The 13001-nt window shown below is 54.3% G+C and overlaps 1 protein-coding gene across 3 annotated transcripts in view; it reads left to right on the top strand.

Moving 5' to 3' along the window:
• Nucleotides 1-10490, top strand: part of EXTL3 (exostosin like glycosyltransferase 3) — a 134591-nt gene extending 124101 nt beyond the window's left edge. For all 3 annotated transcript variants that reach the window (XM_074861321.1, XM_074861322.1, XM_074861323.1), the window contains 3 exons: nt 3348-3492; nt 4357-4485; nt 6392-10490. In XM_074861321.1, coding sequence (XP_074717422.1) covers nt 3348-3492; nt 4357-4485; nt 6392-6601 — 484 coding nt within the window. In that variant the 3' untranslated portion in view covers nt 6602-10490. The remainder of the gene's footprint in view (nt 1-3347; nt 3493-4356; nt 4486-6391) is intronic.
• Nucleotides 10491-13001: the final 2511 nt, after the last annotated feature.

A 13001-nucleotide genomic window follows, 5' to 3' on the forward strand; every position in this document is an offset into this window, starting at 1 on the left:
AGAATTAGGACTAGCACATCCCTTCCCATGGCTTTCTAACTCAATTTCTTGAAGTAATAAGGTGGTAATGAACTGTTTAATGAGCACAAGGGGGTGGGCTGATTTCAGGTTGTCCAGGCAACCCTGATTCTCACACTTCCTAACCTCAAATCTTCGGCTTTTGCTGTGCTGATAATGTTCCCTTAATGGTTTTGGGGGTGCGTGGCTTCCTGGGGTGGACAGGAACTGCAAAACAAATCCAAGAGGCTGTTGTGTTCCATCCTTCATGTGCCATTGGCAAGGCCAGGACATTCGCAGCCACTGCAGGACGTGATGCTCGTGAGCTCACGGTGAGCTGCTGTCCTCTTTGCTCCATGTGACACTGGGATGTGACAGCTCTTTTAGCATTTTTTTTTCCACAGAGCGTGGAAAAGGCAGATGTTACACAGAAGAGGCTGGTACTGGTTGCTCTCATTCCCATCTATGTTTTTTCCTTGACTTTGCCCTGGCAAAAAGCTTCCTGATTAAGGGGCCAAGGGAGAAAGCAGTTACATGGGCTCCTGTCCTGGGAGGCTTTTGCAGGCTGCTCCTGCAGCTCATACAGCTAAACCTCGGCTGCCAGAGAGGAGCTGGGCAGTGAGGGTGGCACGAGCAGAAAGCGCTGGTGCTCATTTGGCTGCAGCTTGTCAGCCCACTGGGCCAGGAGCAGCGGCTGCGATTGCTAATCCGAGAGCACCCGGCAGCTGGCTGGGGGGCGGGAGACGAGGACCAGCTCTCCACTGTCACCAAAACGTGTTGGCTCGTGTTTGGGAGGAAGATTAAAAGGCACAAAATGCCTGGAAACCCAACAAGCTTTCTCAGAGAGATGAGAAATGAGGTGTTAAAGTGATTAAAGCAGGGGAGTAGGCGTCAGGAGTCCTGGCTTCCCTTCCATGCCCTGTTTCAGGCTGTTTATCTGAACTTGGCTGTTTTCTCCCCCTCTTTGGTCTCCGTTTTCCTTCACTCATCCACAGCGCCTGGCTGAGGCTTTACTGATTAGCCCTGGAGAGCATCAAATGAAAATTATAAGTGCCATGTATTATTCTCACTCATATCCTGCTTACAAACACCTTGTTCCTACAAAGCCTCCCTGGGTTAACACATTCAGCCAGGGAAGAGATGGTGTCTCGGTGATTGAGTGAACCTCTGCTTATAACAACTATGTTTTGCTGAAATTTTGCTTTGGGCTGTAATTCTTGGGGCCAAAAGCCTCTTCTTGCTGTGTTTGCTCGTCAGGAGCGAGCTGGGAGGTAGGTGCCCCCAAGCAAACCTCTCTGAGGAGCATTCCCAAAATGATTCTCTGGAGAAATCCATATTTTTGTGGCTGACCTGGAAAGGAAAAAGTGTCACGTTTGTAGGAAAGCGAGATGTGGGAGAAGTGAAAGGGAATGAGTCGTTAAGACTCTGGCTTTTCAAAACAATCACACTGGATTGACAGAAACCACAGCAAACAAGAGCTTGCTGGGAGGATGCTGCCTGGGAAGCTGCTGGCAGTGTTAATTACTTGTTTTTCATTACCAGGTTATATCAGAGTTTCATGAATTTGAGTAGAGGGTATAACAATAAAAACTTCTTTGCTCCTGGCTGTGTCAGTAAGTGTAATGAAAGCTCAGGGCTCTTGGAAACTCGGGTCTCTTCATCAGCCTGTGTTTACCTTGCAGCCATCACTCCTGTAGCTCTCTGTGGGATTGGGGGTTGTGGGGGGAAAAAAAAAAAACAACACAAAAAACCCCCCCAAAAGGCCACTTTCTGCCCTAGTTTGTGCCTGTGAAGAAGGGAAAACCCTTCTGTGTCCAACAGCTCCCGCCTGGGACGTGTTTCTTGTAGTCAGGAGTGACTGGGTTTGGAGATGCAGCTTGGACACTGACCGTTGGGGAGATGGGATCGGATGATCGAAGGAAGCTGGCACCCCTGCCAGTGGCAGCTGGGCTCTTTCCCAGGTTAAGCAATAGGCACTGACTTTTTTTCTTAATTATTCCAGCCAGTATTGCAGCTATCCTGTGGGATTTCTCTCAAGGAGAGTGAGCCTCATATGAGAGCAGAATATTAAGCAAGGCCACGCTCTCACACACAAACCTCAGGATTTAATTCCCTACGGCTCAACTGCGAGTGTGTGTTAGGGCGAAGGATGCACTCATGGCCCTCGTGGTTTTTCCCGTAAGGAGAGAGCCCAGGAAGCTGCTGGATGCTGGTTTGGGATGGGAAACTAGCAGTTCGGCACTCCAGATCTTCCGTCTGGAGACACCGGGGTCTTCAGCATCTCAGCAGCTTTCCTAAAGGGAGCTTGATGTTTTCTTGACTCTTTTGAGGAGGAAAAAGCTTCTGGGAGATGAGGAGTCCAAGGGATTTGGGAGAAGAGGCCAGGAGGGTAGGGAGGCTCTACATAGAGATCTAGACAGGCTGGAGCGATGAGCTGAGGCCAACTGGAGGAGTTTCACTAAGGCCAAATGCCGGGTGCTGCACTTGGGCCACAACAACCCCCAGCAGCGCTACAGGCTTGGGGAGGAGTGGCTGGAGAGCTGCCAGTCAGAGAGGGAGCGGGGACGGTGCGGGGGGTGTGTGATTGCCAGCCGGCTGAACAGTAGCCAGCAGTGTGCCCAGGTGGCCAAGAAGGCCAATGGCATCCTGGCTTGTATCAGCGATAGCGTGGCCAGCAGGGACAGGGAAGGGATCTTACCCCTGGACTCGGCACTGGTGAGGCCGCCCCTCGATGAGTGGGTTCAGTTTTGGGCCCCTCACTACAAAAAGGCCATTGAATGACTCGAGCGTGTCCCGAGAAGGGCAACGGAGCTGGTGCAGGGTCTGGAGCACAGGTCTGATGGGGAGCGGCTGAGGGGAGACCTCATGGCCCTCTACAACTGCCTGAAAGGAGGGTGCAGAGAGGGGGGATGAGTCTCTTGAGCCAAAGAACCAGCGCCAGGCCAAGAGGGAATGGCCTCAAGCTGCGCCAGGGCAAGGTCAGACTGGCTCTTAGGAAGTATTTCTTTGCAGAAGGGGTTGTTGGGCGTTGGAATGGGCTGCCCAGGGCAGGGGGGGAGTCCCCATCCCTGGAGGGGTTGAAGAGTCGGGTTGACCCAGCGCTGAGGGATCTGGTGGAGTTGGGAACAGTCAGTGTGAGGTTCATGGTTGGACTGGAGGATCTTCAAGGGCTTTTCCAACCGAGATGATTCTGGGATTCTGTGATCTCCATCCCTTGCAACCCCCACCGGCAACCGGGCCATTGGTGTTGGGGACACGCTCCTGTGCGTAGCAGTTCCCAGCCAGACCCATGCTCATCTCTGGCCGGGCTCCCAGAGTTTGTGTCTCACTGAAAAGCTTTGTGTTTGCAGCGTCTGGAGAGAGGCAAGGGATCGCATCGTTGGCTTCCCGGGGCGCTACCACGCATGGGACATCCCCCATCAGTCCTGGCTCTACAACTCCAACTACTCTTGTGAGCTCTCGATGGTGCTCACTGGTGCTGCCTTCTTCCATAAGGTGAGCTGTCATGGCCACAAAGCCCTGAACTTCCCCTTCCTTCTCAGAGTAACCAGAGTCTCTATGTTTGTAGGGTCGTATTTGTGGTGGTTTGTGTTTTTGGTTTTTTTTTTTAAAGAACACATTTTGGAGCTCACCACTCCTTTTCCCTCCCTTTCTGCAAACTGAAACACAGCCAGCAGCTGGTCTGTGTCCCGGCAAGCGATCTCCCCAAGGAATGGGGTATGTTTGTGCCCTGTGAGAAGCACCATGGCACTGAAGCAGGTGGATGGAGCGCGGGGCTGGGCGTGTTTCAGTGAGGGCGAGGAGAGCCACGGGATTGCCTGCCCCACGTCTTTACTGTGGCATCTTTGATCTTACAGACTCAAAAGTGTTGCGGGGAGTAATTTGGGGGTTTCTGGAGCTGCGTGGTGGCACGGGCTGGCTGGGAGGTGTGGGTGGGAGGTGGGTGGTTTATATTGGGAGGGAGCAGAGCAGAAAGTGGCTCTGTCTCTCTCTGTATGGGAGAGGCCACAGCGGGCAAAGAGACTGAGAGACAAGGATGGGCCCCAGGGGGACTGTCCTGAGCTGTCCTGTCACAGTGGGAAGGTTATCCACCAGCTCCTGCTGCCGTGCGGATGCTGCAGCAGCAAAGACAGCAAGGTCAAAGGGAGTTGAAACCATCATTTCTCAATTTCTGAAGTTACAGGAGCCCTGGGACTCGGTCAGGGTGGTTGGCTGTGGGGTAGATTTGCTGCTGCTCTGTCTACAGCAGATCTCCTGGGTGCAGGATTAACTCCGTCATGGGGAGTCTCTCCACTGGCATCCTTGAGCTCTCTGCTTGGGGCCACTTTGAGCGACGTTGCACCTTTTTATCCTTTCCAGTACTACGCCTACCTGTACTCCTACGTGATGCCGCAAGCCATCCGCGACATGGTGGATGAGTACATCAACTGCGAGGACATCGCCATGAACTTCCTGGTCTCTCACCTGACGAGAAAACCTCCCATAAAGGTAAAGCACCGGGCAGAAGCTTGTACTGGGCTTTGTGTTTTTGGAGAAATAGCAGTTTGGTCGATGTCTGTGAAAGGCAGGCAGTGTGTTAGGAGGCTGCATGTCCCCTGCCTGGCCTCAAGATACAGTGCCTGGTCAAAAAGGTGTGAAAACTCACTGCAGCCCTTAGAAGCAGCCAAATCCTGGCCATGGTGAGTGGATGAATTGGGGTTTGACATATGCTGCAGCTCAGACCAGAGTCGGGTTGACCCAGCGCTGAGGGATCTGGTGGAGTTGAGAACAGTCAGTGTGAGGTTCATGGTTGGACTGGAGGAGCTTCAAGGGCTTTTCCAACCGAGATGATTCTGGGATTCTGTTTTCTGGCTCAGCAAAGGCCCTTCTGAGCAGCTGATCCCAAAAAGACAAATTTCCTTCTTTCCATAATGTACAGTACAAGTAGGAAGGATTTCCTTGCTGATCTTGTGTAGCTTTCCAGAGACATTTAGGCTCATCTGCGTGCGGAGGGCTGATGGTCCAAACGCTGCAGCCCAGCTGAGGTTTCCCTGCCCTGTGATAACAAATGAATGTCACAGTTTTGAGCGTGCATTTTAGATGCAGATCATTCTTCTCTTTATCACTGCTGGCAAACGGCTCTTTACAGCCCTGCATATGTCTCACCGTCGCAGGCCAGCTGCCTTGGAGCTGGGTCTTGGCCATAAATATGATGGGTGGGTTTTTCTGTGTGGTGGTCTTCCCATCTGGAGCTACTACAAAGTGGAGGTTGTAGAGTTTGGTGCAGCTGAGAGGAGAATCATTCCAAAAGCAAAGGGCACTGCAATGGGATGTCCCATTCAAGACAGATAAGGAGGCCCTTTAATTAGCGGGTGGCCCCTCAACTCCTCCTGAAAACTGGATACCCCTCCAAAGATCTTACTCTGTGTGTAAAACAAGAGGCACCCCAAATTGCTAATTCTTCTGTAGCATCTGTGGGCAGCAGGGCGAGGGGGGCAATTCTCCCCCTCTGCTCCGCTCTGGTGAGAACCCCCTGCAGTGCTGGGTCCAGCTCTGGGGCCCTCAACATAAGGAGGACATGGTCCTGCTCGAGCGGGGCCAGAGGAGGCCACGAAGATGCTCGGGGGGCTGGAGCACCCCCCTGTGAGGACAGGCTGAGAGAGTTGGGGGTGTTCAGCTGGAGAAGAGAAGGCTCCGGGGAGACCTTAGAGCGGCCTTCCAGGACTGAAAGGGGCTACAGGAAAGGTGGGGTGGGACTCTTGATCGGGGGGTGTAGGTATAGAATGAGGGGTAACGGCTTTAAACTGACAGAGGGGAGTTTTAAATTAGATCTAAGGAAGAAATTCTTCCCTGTGAGGGTGGTGAGGCCCTGGCACAGGTTGCCCAGAGAAGCTGTGGCTGCCCCCTCCCTGGAAGGGTTCAAGGCCAGGTTGGACGGGGCTTTGGGCAACCTGGGCTAGTGGAAGGTGTCCCTGCCCGGGGCAGGGGGATGGACTGGGTGAACTTTAAAGCTTCCTTAAACACAAACCACTCTGCGGTTCTGTGATTCTATCTGTAGCCAGTGAAAGGAAAGGAGTTCCTTTCTCAAGGACTTTTTTTTTTTTTTTTTCTTGAAACAGCTTCCCAAATGTTAAACCAGAAAAAAGTAACTCAGCACTGGTAGATCATCATGTCCCCTTTTCTCTGCTCTGACAGAGCTGCTGTGGACCACGTCCTTCTGTCCTTCCTTGCCTGGACACCCTCCAAGGGACACCCAGCAGCCGAGGAGAGCGCGGCCCAGCTCATGCCCGCTCTGTGGCACGTCATGGGGCACATCCAGCCCCGTCCCCCCGTGCAGCACCTTGGGCAGGGTGTTCCCCCCGGCCGGGGCGTTCCAGCAGCGTGGCGGTGACCATCTTTGTCCCTCTCATTGCAGGTGACCTCCCGTTGGACCTTCCGCTGCCCCGGGTGCCCCCAGGCTCTTTCGCACGACGACTCTCACTTCCACGAGCGACACAAGTGCATCAACTTCTTCGTCAAGGTGTATGGGTACATGCCCCTCCTGTACACCCAGTTCCGCGTGGACTCTGTCCTCTTCAAGACTCGCCTGCCCCACGACAAGACAAAATGCTTCAAGTTCATCTAGAAACGGGAGGCAGCCGGGCGCCCTCGGCTCTCTGAACTTGGGCCGGAGGCGGGTGAGAACAGGGGGTGGCTTTCCCCACGGAGCTGTGAGTGCAAAACGCCTTCTGTTATTGACTCCAGCCTCCCTCCTGCAGAGCAAAAGGAATGTCCTGGCTTTGGACGGGCATGTTTCCCCCCTCCCTTCCCGCTCTCCCCACAGCGACTTGACCGAGCGACAGCGATCAGGATCTCACGTCTTCTGTAAAGACACTCCCTAGGATCGTACACTGAGGAATGGCACGCTGGCTAGTGGCTCTGCCCCTTCGCTAGCCAAGGGCAACCATTCTTTTTAATTATAATTATTGTTATTTAAAATGAAAGTGTTTTAGATTTGCCGCGTGAGGCTTTTTTTTTTTTCCTTTTTTTTTTCCCCCCTACCCACCCCCTTTTCCCCTCTGGACCTGTCAGCCCACTCGAAGGGGACCGTAGCAAGGCCAGGTTGGAGGTGTTTGACTGCACAGAGGTTATTCCCAGCATCAAGGCAGCTCCACTCTCCGCCGTTGTCCCAATCCTTTCTCCCACGGGGCAGCCTTTCCCCTCCCCTCCTGCACACCACGTCCTGGCTCGTCCTTGCCCTGTGGCTACTACTGAGGACTTCCAGGTGTCGGCTGGCGACGAGCTCTTTGCTCTGCTCTGCTCACCACCCTGAGCCCTGCCCTCAGAGAGGGGCGAGCAGGGAAGAGCTTGGCCCCCAGGGTTCCTTCCCTGGCTCCCAGCACCACACTGGTCCCGTGCCGCAGCCCTGGGGGAGTTTGGTCGCTGCAGTCTCGTTCTTGGTGTCCTTTCCCACTCTGCATGGCACACGCAGGCGCTGCTAAACCTCGGAAGGCAGGGAGCGTGATTTGGGCTTGGGAAGGCTCCATCTGCAGCACAGCAGGGGCTGGCAGTGCCCCAGGCTCGCGCGTTCGAGTGGGCTGCCTTGGCCTGCGGTTTTCTACAGCTGCTGCAGCACTGAAGGCAGCTGTGGGGAGTCTCCAAGTCTGGTCTGGCCTTTTCACAAGTGCTTTGGGACTCTGGTTCCTGCCCTTCACTGGCCCTGGAGATCTGCTCCAGTAGCACGCCAAGATCAGCTATGTGAGCCTTTGCTGATAAAACAAACCTCTTCCCCGAAAGCATCCCAGCGTCAACACAATCTGAGAGTCGGTTCTTCGTGGTGCCTGGTCCCTGCCAGGCAGTAGTTCAGTTTTCAGTGCCAGTGTGACGGGGATTCGGGTTATCGGAGCCTTCTCTTGAGGTCACTTCATGTTTTGCAGAGTAGGAGAGGACACTAACCCTCAATCTATGCGCAGCCAAGCAGAGCCGAGGCCGAGCGCCAGCCCAGCCCAGTTCTGCCTCGTCCCCCAGCCCTGAGCCAGACATGCCCAGGTCGGGTTTGCCCGTGGGCCTCAGCATCGCTGCCTTAACCCCAGCCCAGCCACACTCATGCCCTGGCTTGGAGCTACGTTTGAAGGTTAATCCCACCAAGAGTTTTCCTTGCCGGGAGACGCCGCTGGCATCGCGCTCACGGGGCCGTTTTCAGAGCCAGTTTCTCTCCCACCGAAGCAAAATGCCGTTAAGTCCGACCTCTGCTCGACTTGCTGCTCTCTTCTGCTTTGCTCCCGGCCTGTAACGAGAGGGAAGGACACGGGTTGCCCTCTCTGGAGTGTGATATTCTCCCTCAGTGCGTCCCAGGTGTTGCAGGGCAGCCTGGAAAAGCTCTCACTGGGTAGATGGGAAGGTAAAACTTGTGCGATTCACCTCAGCATCCCTGGTTTTCCTGGCCCGACTTCCACGGTGGCAGGTTGCAGCTCGGCGGGGTGTTACCACCTGGTTGTGTCTGGTGTGTGTGTCCCAAAAGAAAAGCAGGGATGGGCTGGCAGCAGCTCCTGGGCTCGCTCCTAAAGTCAGCCCCGTCCGCACTCCTCTCCCTCAGCCTGCGCCGCGTTTTGGGGTGTTAAGTGGCCTCTCCAGCCGCGTTTCAGCCAGTTTTTCACGTCAGCCCCACAGCGGGGCGGGGAGGGGTGTCACTGACGCTTGTTCCTCAATGAGAGGAAGGGGCAGCCCATCCCCAGCAGAGCCGACAGCTCGTGCCTTCACCAGCGCTACAGACCGCAGTGAAATACGGCTCAAGGTATCTTTTCCTCTCCGTATGTTTTTTCTCCTTTCTGCTCTTTTTGTCTTAACATCAGGTGCTCAAAATGGAGCACGTGAGGGCTCACAGTCTCCTTAAAAATGCAATTGGAGATTCCTACAAGGTCCCGAAACACCTGGAAGGATTTTTCTGCCCTGGGGCAGGGTGGAAAGGTGGCACTTGGCAGTGGCTGCACCAGCTTCAGCATCCCCGAGGGGCCTGACACCCCTCTGCCGCTGGCTTTAATTCTCCCCTCTCTCCCCTCATTAATAGGTGGCTCGTTAGCGACGATGAGGTCGCTCCCGCACAGCACAGGTCCCTGGTGGAGGCAGCTCGGCAGGAGTCAAGCAGGAGCAAGGACCGAGGCAGGCGTGGATTGCACTTTATATAAATAGAGTTACACTTCTCAGCAACTTATTTTCAAAAAATCTTAAGGGAAATTTTATTATTCTGGTGAGAGACTGACACACAGGGAGCCTGGAAAATGGGGAGGTGACGTGAAGCATTCCGCATCGGAGGGGCTCGGGGTTTGCTGAGCCTCGTTGCGTGGCTGCGGTCGGAGCTGGCAGCAAGCCCAAGGTTGGGGGTTTCTCCCTTTGCGTTGGTGCGTTTCTGTTCAAGGCCAGTAGAAAGGTCAGTGGTGGAAATCCAGATTGTTCTTCCCAGGCTCTTACCATGCTCTGCTTTTGCCCAAAGTGTTGGGTTTTTGGGGGGTTTTTTTGGTGGTGGTATTTTGGTTTTTTTTTTTTTGGAGGATCCCTGGTGCTGCAGGAGCCAAGGGTCGGGCTGGAAGCGTTGTGGTTGAGCGGGGAGAGGCTGTGTGATGGGAATCGCTGCGTGCGTCGTGGGGTGGTTTCTTCTTGCTGAGACCCCCCCAAAAGGGGAGGATTTGGGGGTGAACGGGTGCTGCGAGTCGCTGATGACAGCTGCTGGGGGGGGACGTGCTGGGCAGCAGCAGCGTTGGGAGGGTCGGGGCCCGTAAGGAAACTAAATACCAGCGAGAGCAGGGCTGGTGCTGTCCGTCCCGGTCCTCTGCCGCTGTGGCTCTTACCCAAATCTTCCCAAATTGCCACCAAAACCCCTCCGGAGCACAGCCTCATGATTCACACCCCGCCTTTCTGCTCCTGAGACATCCCAGGATCTGAGCTGTCCTTACCCTTCCCTCCACCATCAGGGAGGAGAGGCACATTTCTAGAGCGCGGTCCAGCCCGTGCCCCCCTCCCCAACCTCCTCCTCCGCTCCCCAGTCTCTCTCCTGGGATTTCCCGGGGGTCCCAGGGTAACTCCGAAGCTCAGGTTAGGTTGTACAATTCGTCCCAGCTCCAGCACAGAGCAGCCTGGCGCCCACGGGCTCCCCAGCCCCGAGGAGACGGGGAAGGTCTCTCAGCGGCTGCACCTTTCCCAAGGGAAAGGCCTCTTCCCCTTCCCGATGTTTCTGCCGCTTCACCCAGGACCAGGGGGTTGGTGCCGGGTGCGGCGCGAGGCCTTTTTCACGTTCGCTGTAAATAGCATCGTCCGCGGTGACACGGACCCCCCCGACACCGCCCCATCCCCCCTTCATGTCGCACAGCCCCTGCCCTCCCCTGCGCCGTGGTTGTGCTAACTGCTCTGTGAGCACCAGGTTTAAAAAAAAAAAAAAATACAAACCCACAAAAACCGAGAGAAAAGAAACACTCCTTCAACACGAGCACAATGTTGAGTTTTTTTGTAAAAGGATCCAATAAATGGAGAGTTTAACTTGAGAGAGTCTCTGTTCCTGCTTTGCTGGGGGCTGGGAGAGGGGTTGGCTTGCATCCATTTCTTGGTTGCCCCAAAAACGAGCATCTCCCCAGATTTGCATTTCCCGAGGGAGCAAGAGCGCGGGGCAGGTGAGTTGTGGAACAGTGGAAACCCCTTAGGAACAACAGTGTCTGGTGCTAAAACCAGTTGTAACCATCCGTGAGCTCGTGGCTGGGCCCAGAGAGCCCCCGGTCTGGCCCCAGTGGTGTTTGGAGCCTGGTGTAATGTCAGGGGATGTCACATCGCAGCTGCCCTGGTGACACGGAGCTGCTGGTGGCATCAGGGACGCGCAGCCAGGACAGTGGAGCCGCAGGAGGCTGCAAACCCTTCGATTTCTGCATTACTAGTTGAAATCAGCTGCCTAAAACACACCTGCCCCTGAGCCCGGCTCCGCTGGCAGGATGTGGCCCGGGAGCCTCAGCCCTGCAGAGGGGCTTGGGGACGCTGAAAGCCACCATGGGAGTTTTCTGGGTATTTTAGGCAAAGAAAATGGGAGCTGAGCTGGCAGGGGGATGGCGAATTTTCCCATCCCCACCCTGGGATCCTGACAAGGAAATCCGGGTGCCAATTCCTATGGTGTGTGGGGGATGCTCCTGGCCTCTCTCCTGTGCAGGAGGATGAGGTGGAAAAACCAGCTGGACCTCGGTGATTTCTAACCAGATTTCCACCAGCTTCAAACCTGCGGGGAGGAACCGAGCTCTCTGGGCCAAGGGCTCCCCTTCCACGCTGGGCTGGAAATCCCACACGATTTCCTGCACGTTGCTGGATTTCCTTTCTGGTTTTTTTTTTTTTCACCTTCCCTCCTGAGCAGTCGCTTCCTCCGTGGTTTTTTGGTCACCTCTGTATCACCTGCCCTTGCTGCTGTTCCCCTGGGAAACGTGTCCTTTATTTTCCGTATTGCCTCCGGGTAAAGGCTTTGCCCTACCAGGATTATTTGTGCTTGGATTTATTCCCAGGATAGGCTTCAGGGAAACCCCAAATTATTTTCATCCCAGAAGGGAAGTGGTGGGTGTGTACTCAGGAGCTGCCTCCCAAATACCTGCGGTCTCTCCCCAGAATATTGCCCTCGCTGATAGATGAGAGCACAGACAACCTTGCTCAAAGGCACTGACCTCGTGGCAGTGGGGGGACACTGTTTTGGGGGGATGCTGTTTGTTTTGGGGGTCCGGCTCCCTGGTGAGCTCAGCAGCATCTTGGGCACTGGATCAACTGTAGCAGATTCACTCATGGGGCTTTTCCAGCCCTTACACAGCAGATAAAAATCTCCTGTTGAAGCAAATCATTTTTAGAGCTGTAACTGATGTGACCAACCTGTGAGACGAGCCACAGCACCACGGCTCCTGTTTGGTTTTCTTTTTTTTTTTTTCCCCCCTTATCTGAGAGATTGTACCTTGGGATGGGGGAAGAGGCACTGGGGCGAGGAGGAGGGAATAAAGCCCTTGATAATTCATTCCCTTCTACCAGGAGGGAGGATGCAGGGCGGGCGCGGGGCGGGGGGGGGAGTGCTTTAGACTCCTCTACATTAAAAAGTGCCCTCAATTTCTCAATTTTCCCTTTCAGCTGACACATTCCTCAATAAAAAGCAATTTCACTGCAATTGCTCCCCGTGTTTCCGTTCTGCCTGTCAAGAAAAGCCACCAGCTCCTGCAAGAACCTGGGGAGAGGACCCGCAGCCGCTTAAGCCCCAGCCACGCTGAGACAGGCAGGAAGAGGGAAATTACTGGTGGCTTTGGGTTTTTTTTTTTCCCATCTGGAAATGCAGGAAAACACCCCTGCAGGGCCGGACACCAGCAGCAACCCAAAGCTGAGCTCACGTTGGGTCCGTTAAGGTTAAGTAGATGACCCGTTTTCCACCCACAGGCCCAGGGCAACCAGCGTACCCCGGCATCACTTTCCTGGTTAAAACAAACCAAGAAGAGGCTGTGGGGAGTGGGACAGGCAGTGAAAGGGGAGCGCTGGTGCTGTGGGGGCATTACAAATCCCTCCCTCCATGTAATTTTTCAGAGTGTGTCACTGGGCCTGCGCTAAGCGATGTGCAGGCTGTGCAGGATTTATTACTCTGGCTTGCTGCCTGCGATGGACTGTGAAAGGCTTTTTGGAAGAAAAATAGGATTTTTATCCCCAGTGTTTTAAGAAGGTATTCTGGAGTGTTAGTGGGCTGAAAAGCAAAGAGCTGCTGCATTTCCCTGGGTACCCAACGCACAGCAAGGGTCACGTCACCCACCTCGATCCCTGGGTCCTGCTTTTGACACCAAGGCAATGACGCTCGGCTGCAGTGGAAGTACAAAGATGGACTGGACTGGACTAGAATAGACTAAGACTAGACTAGACTAAACTAGACTAGACTAGACTAGACTAGACTAGAAAATAGAATAGAATAGAATAGAATAGAATAGAATAGAATAGAATAGAATATAGAATAGAATTACTAGACTAAAATAAGAACAGAATGGAATGGAAGAGAATAAGACTAG

The sequence above is a fragment of the Strix uralensis genome, chromosome 3 (genome assembly GCF_047716275.1).
Source record: "Strix uralensis isolate ZFMK-TIS-50842 chromosome 3, bStrUra1, whole genome shotgun sequence".
NCBI lineage: Eukaryota > Metazoa > Chordata > Aves > Strigiformes > Strigidae > Strix > Strix uralensis.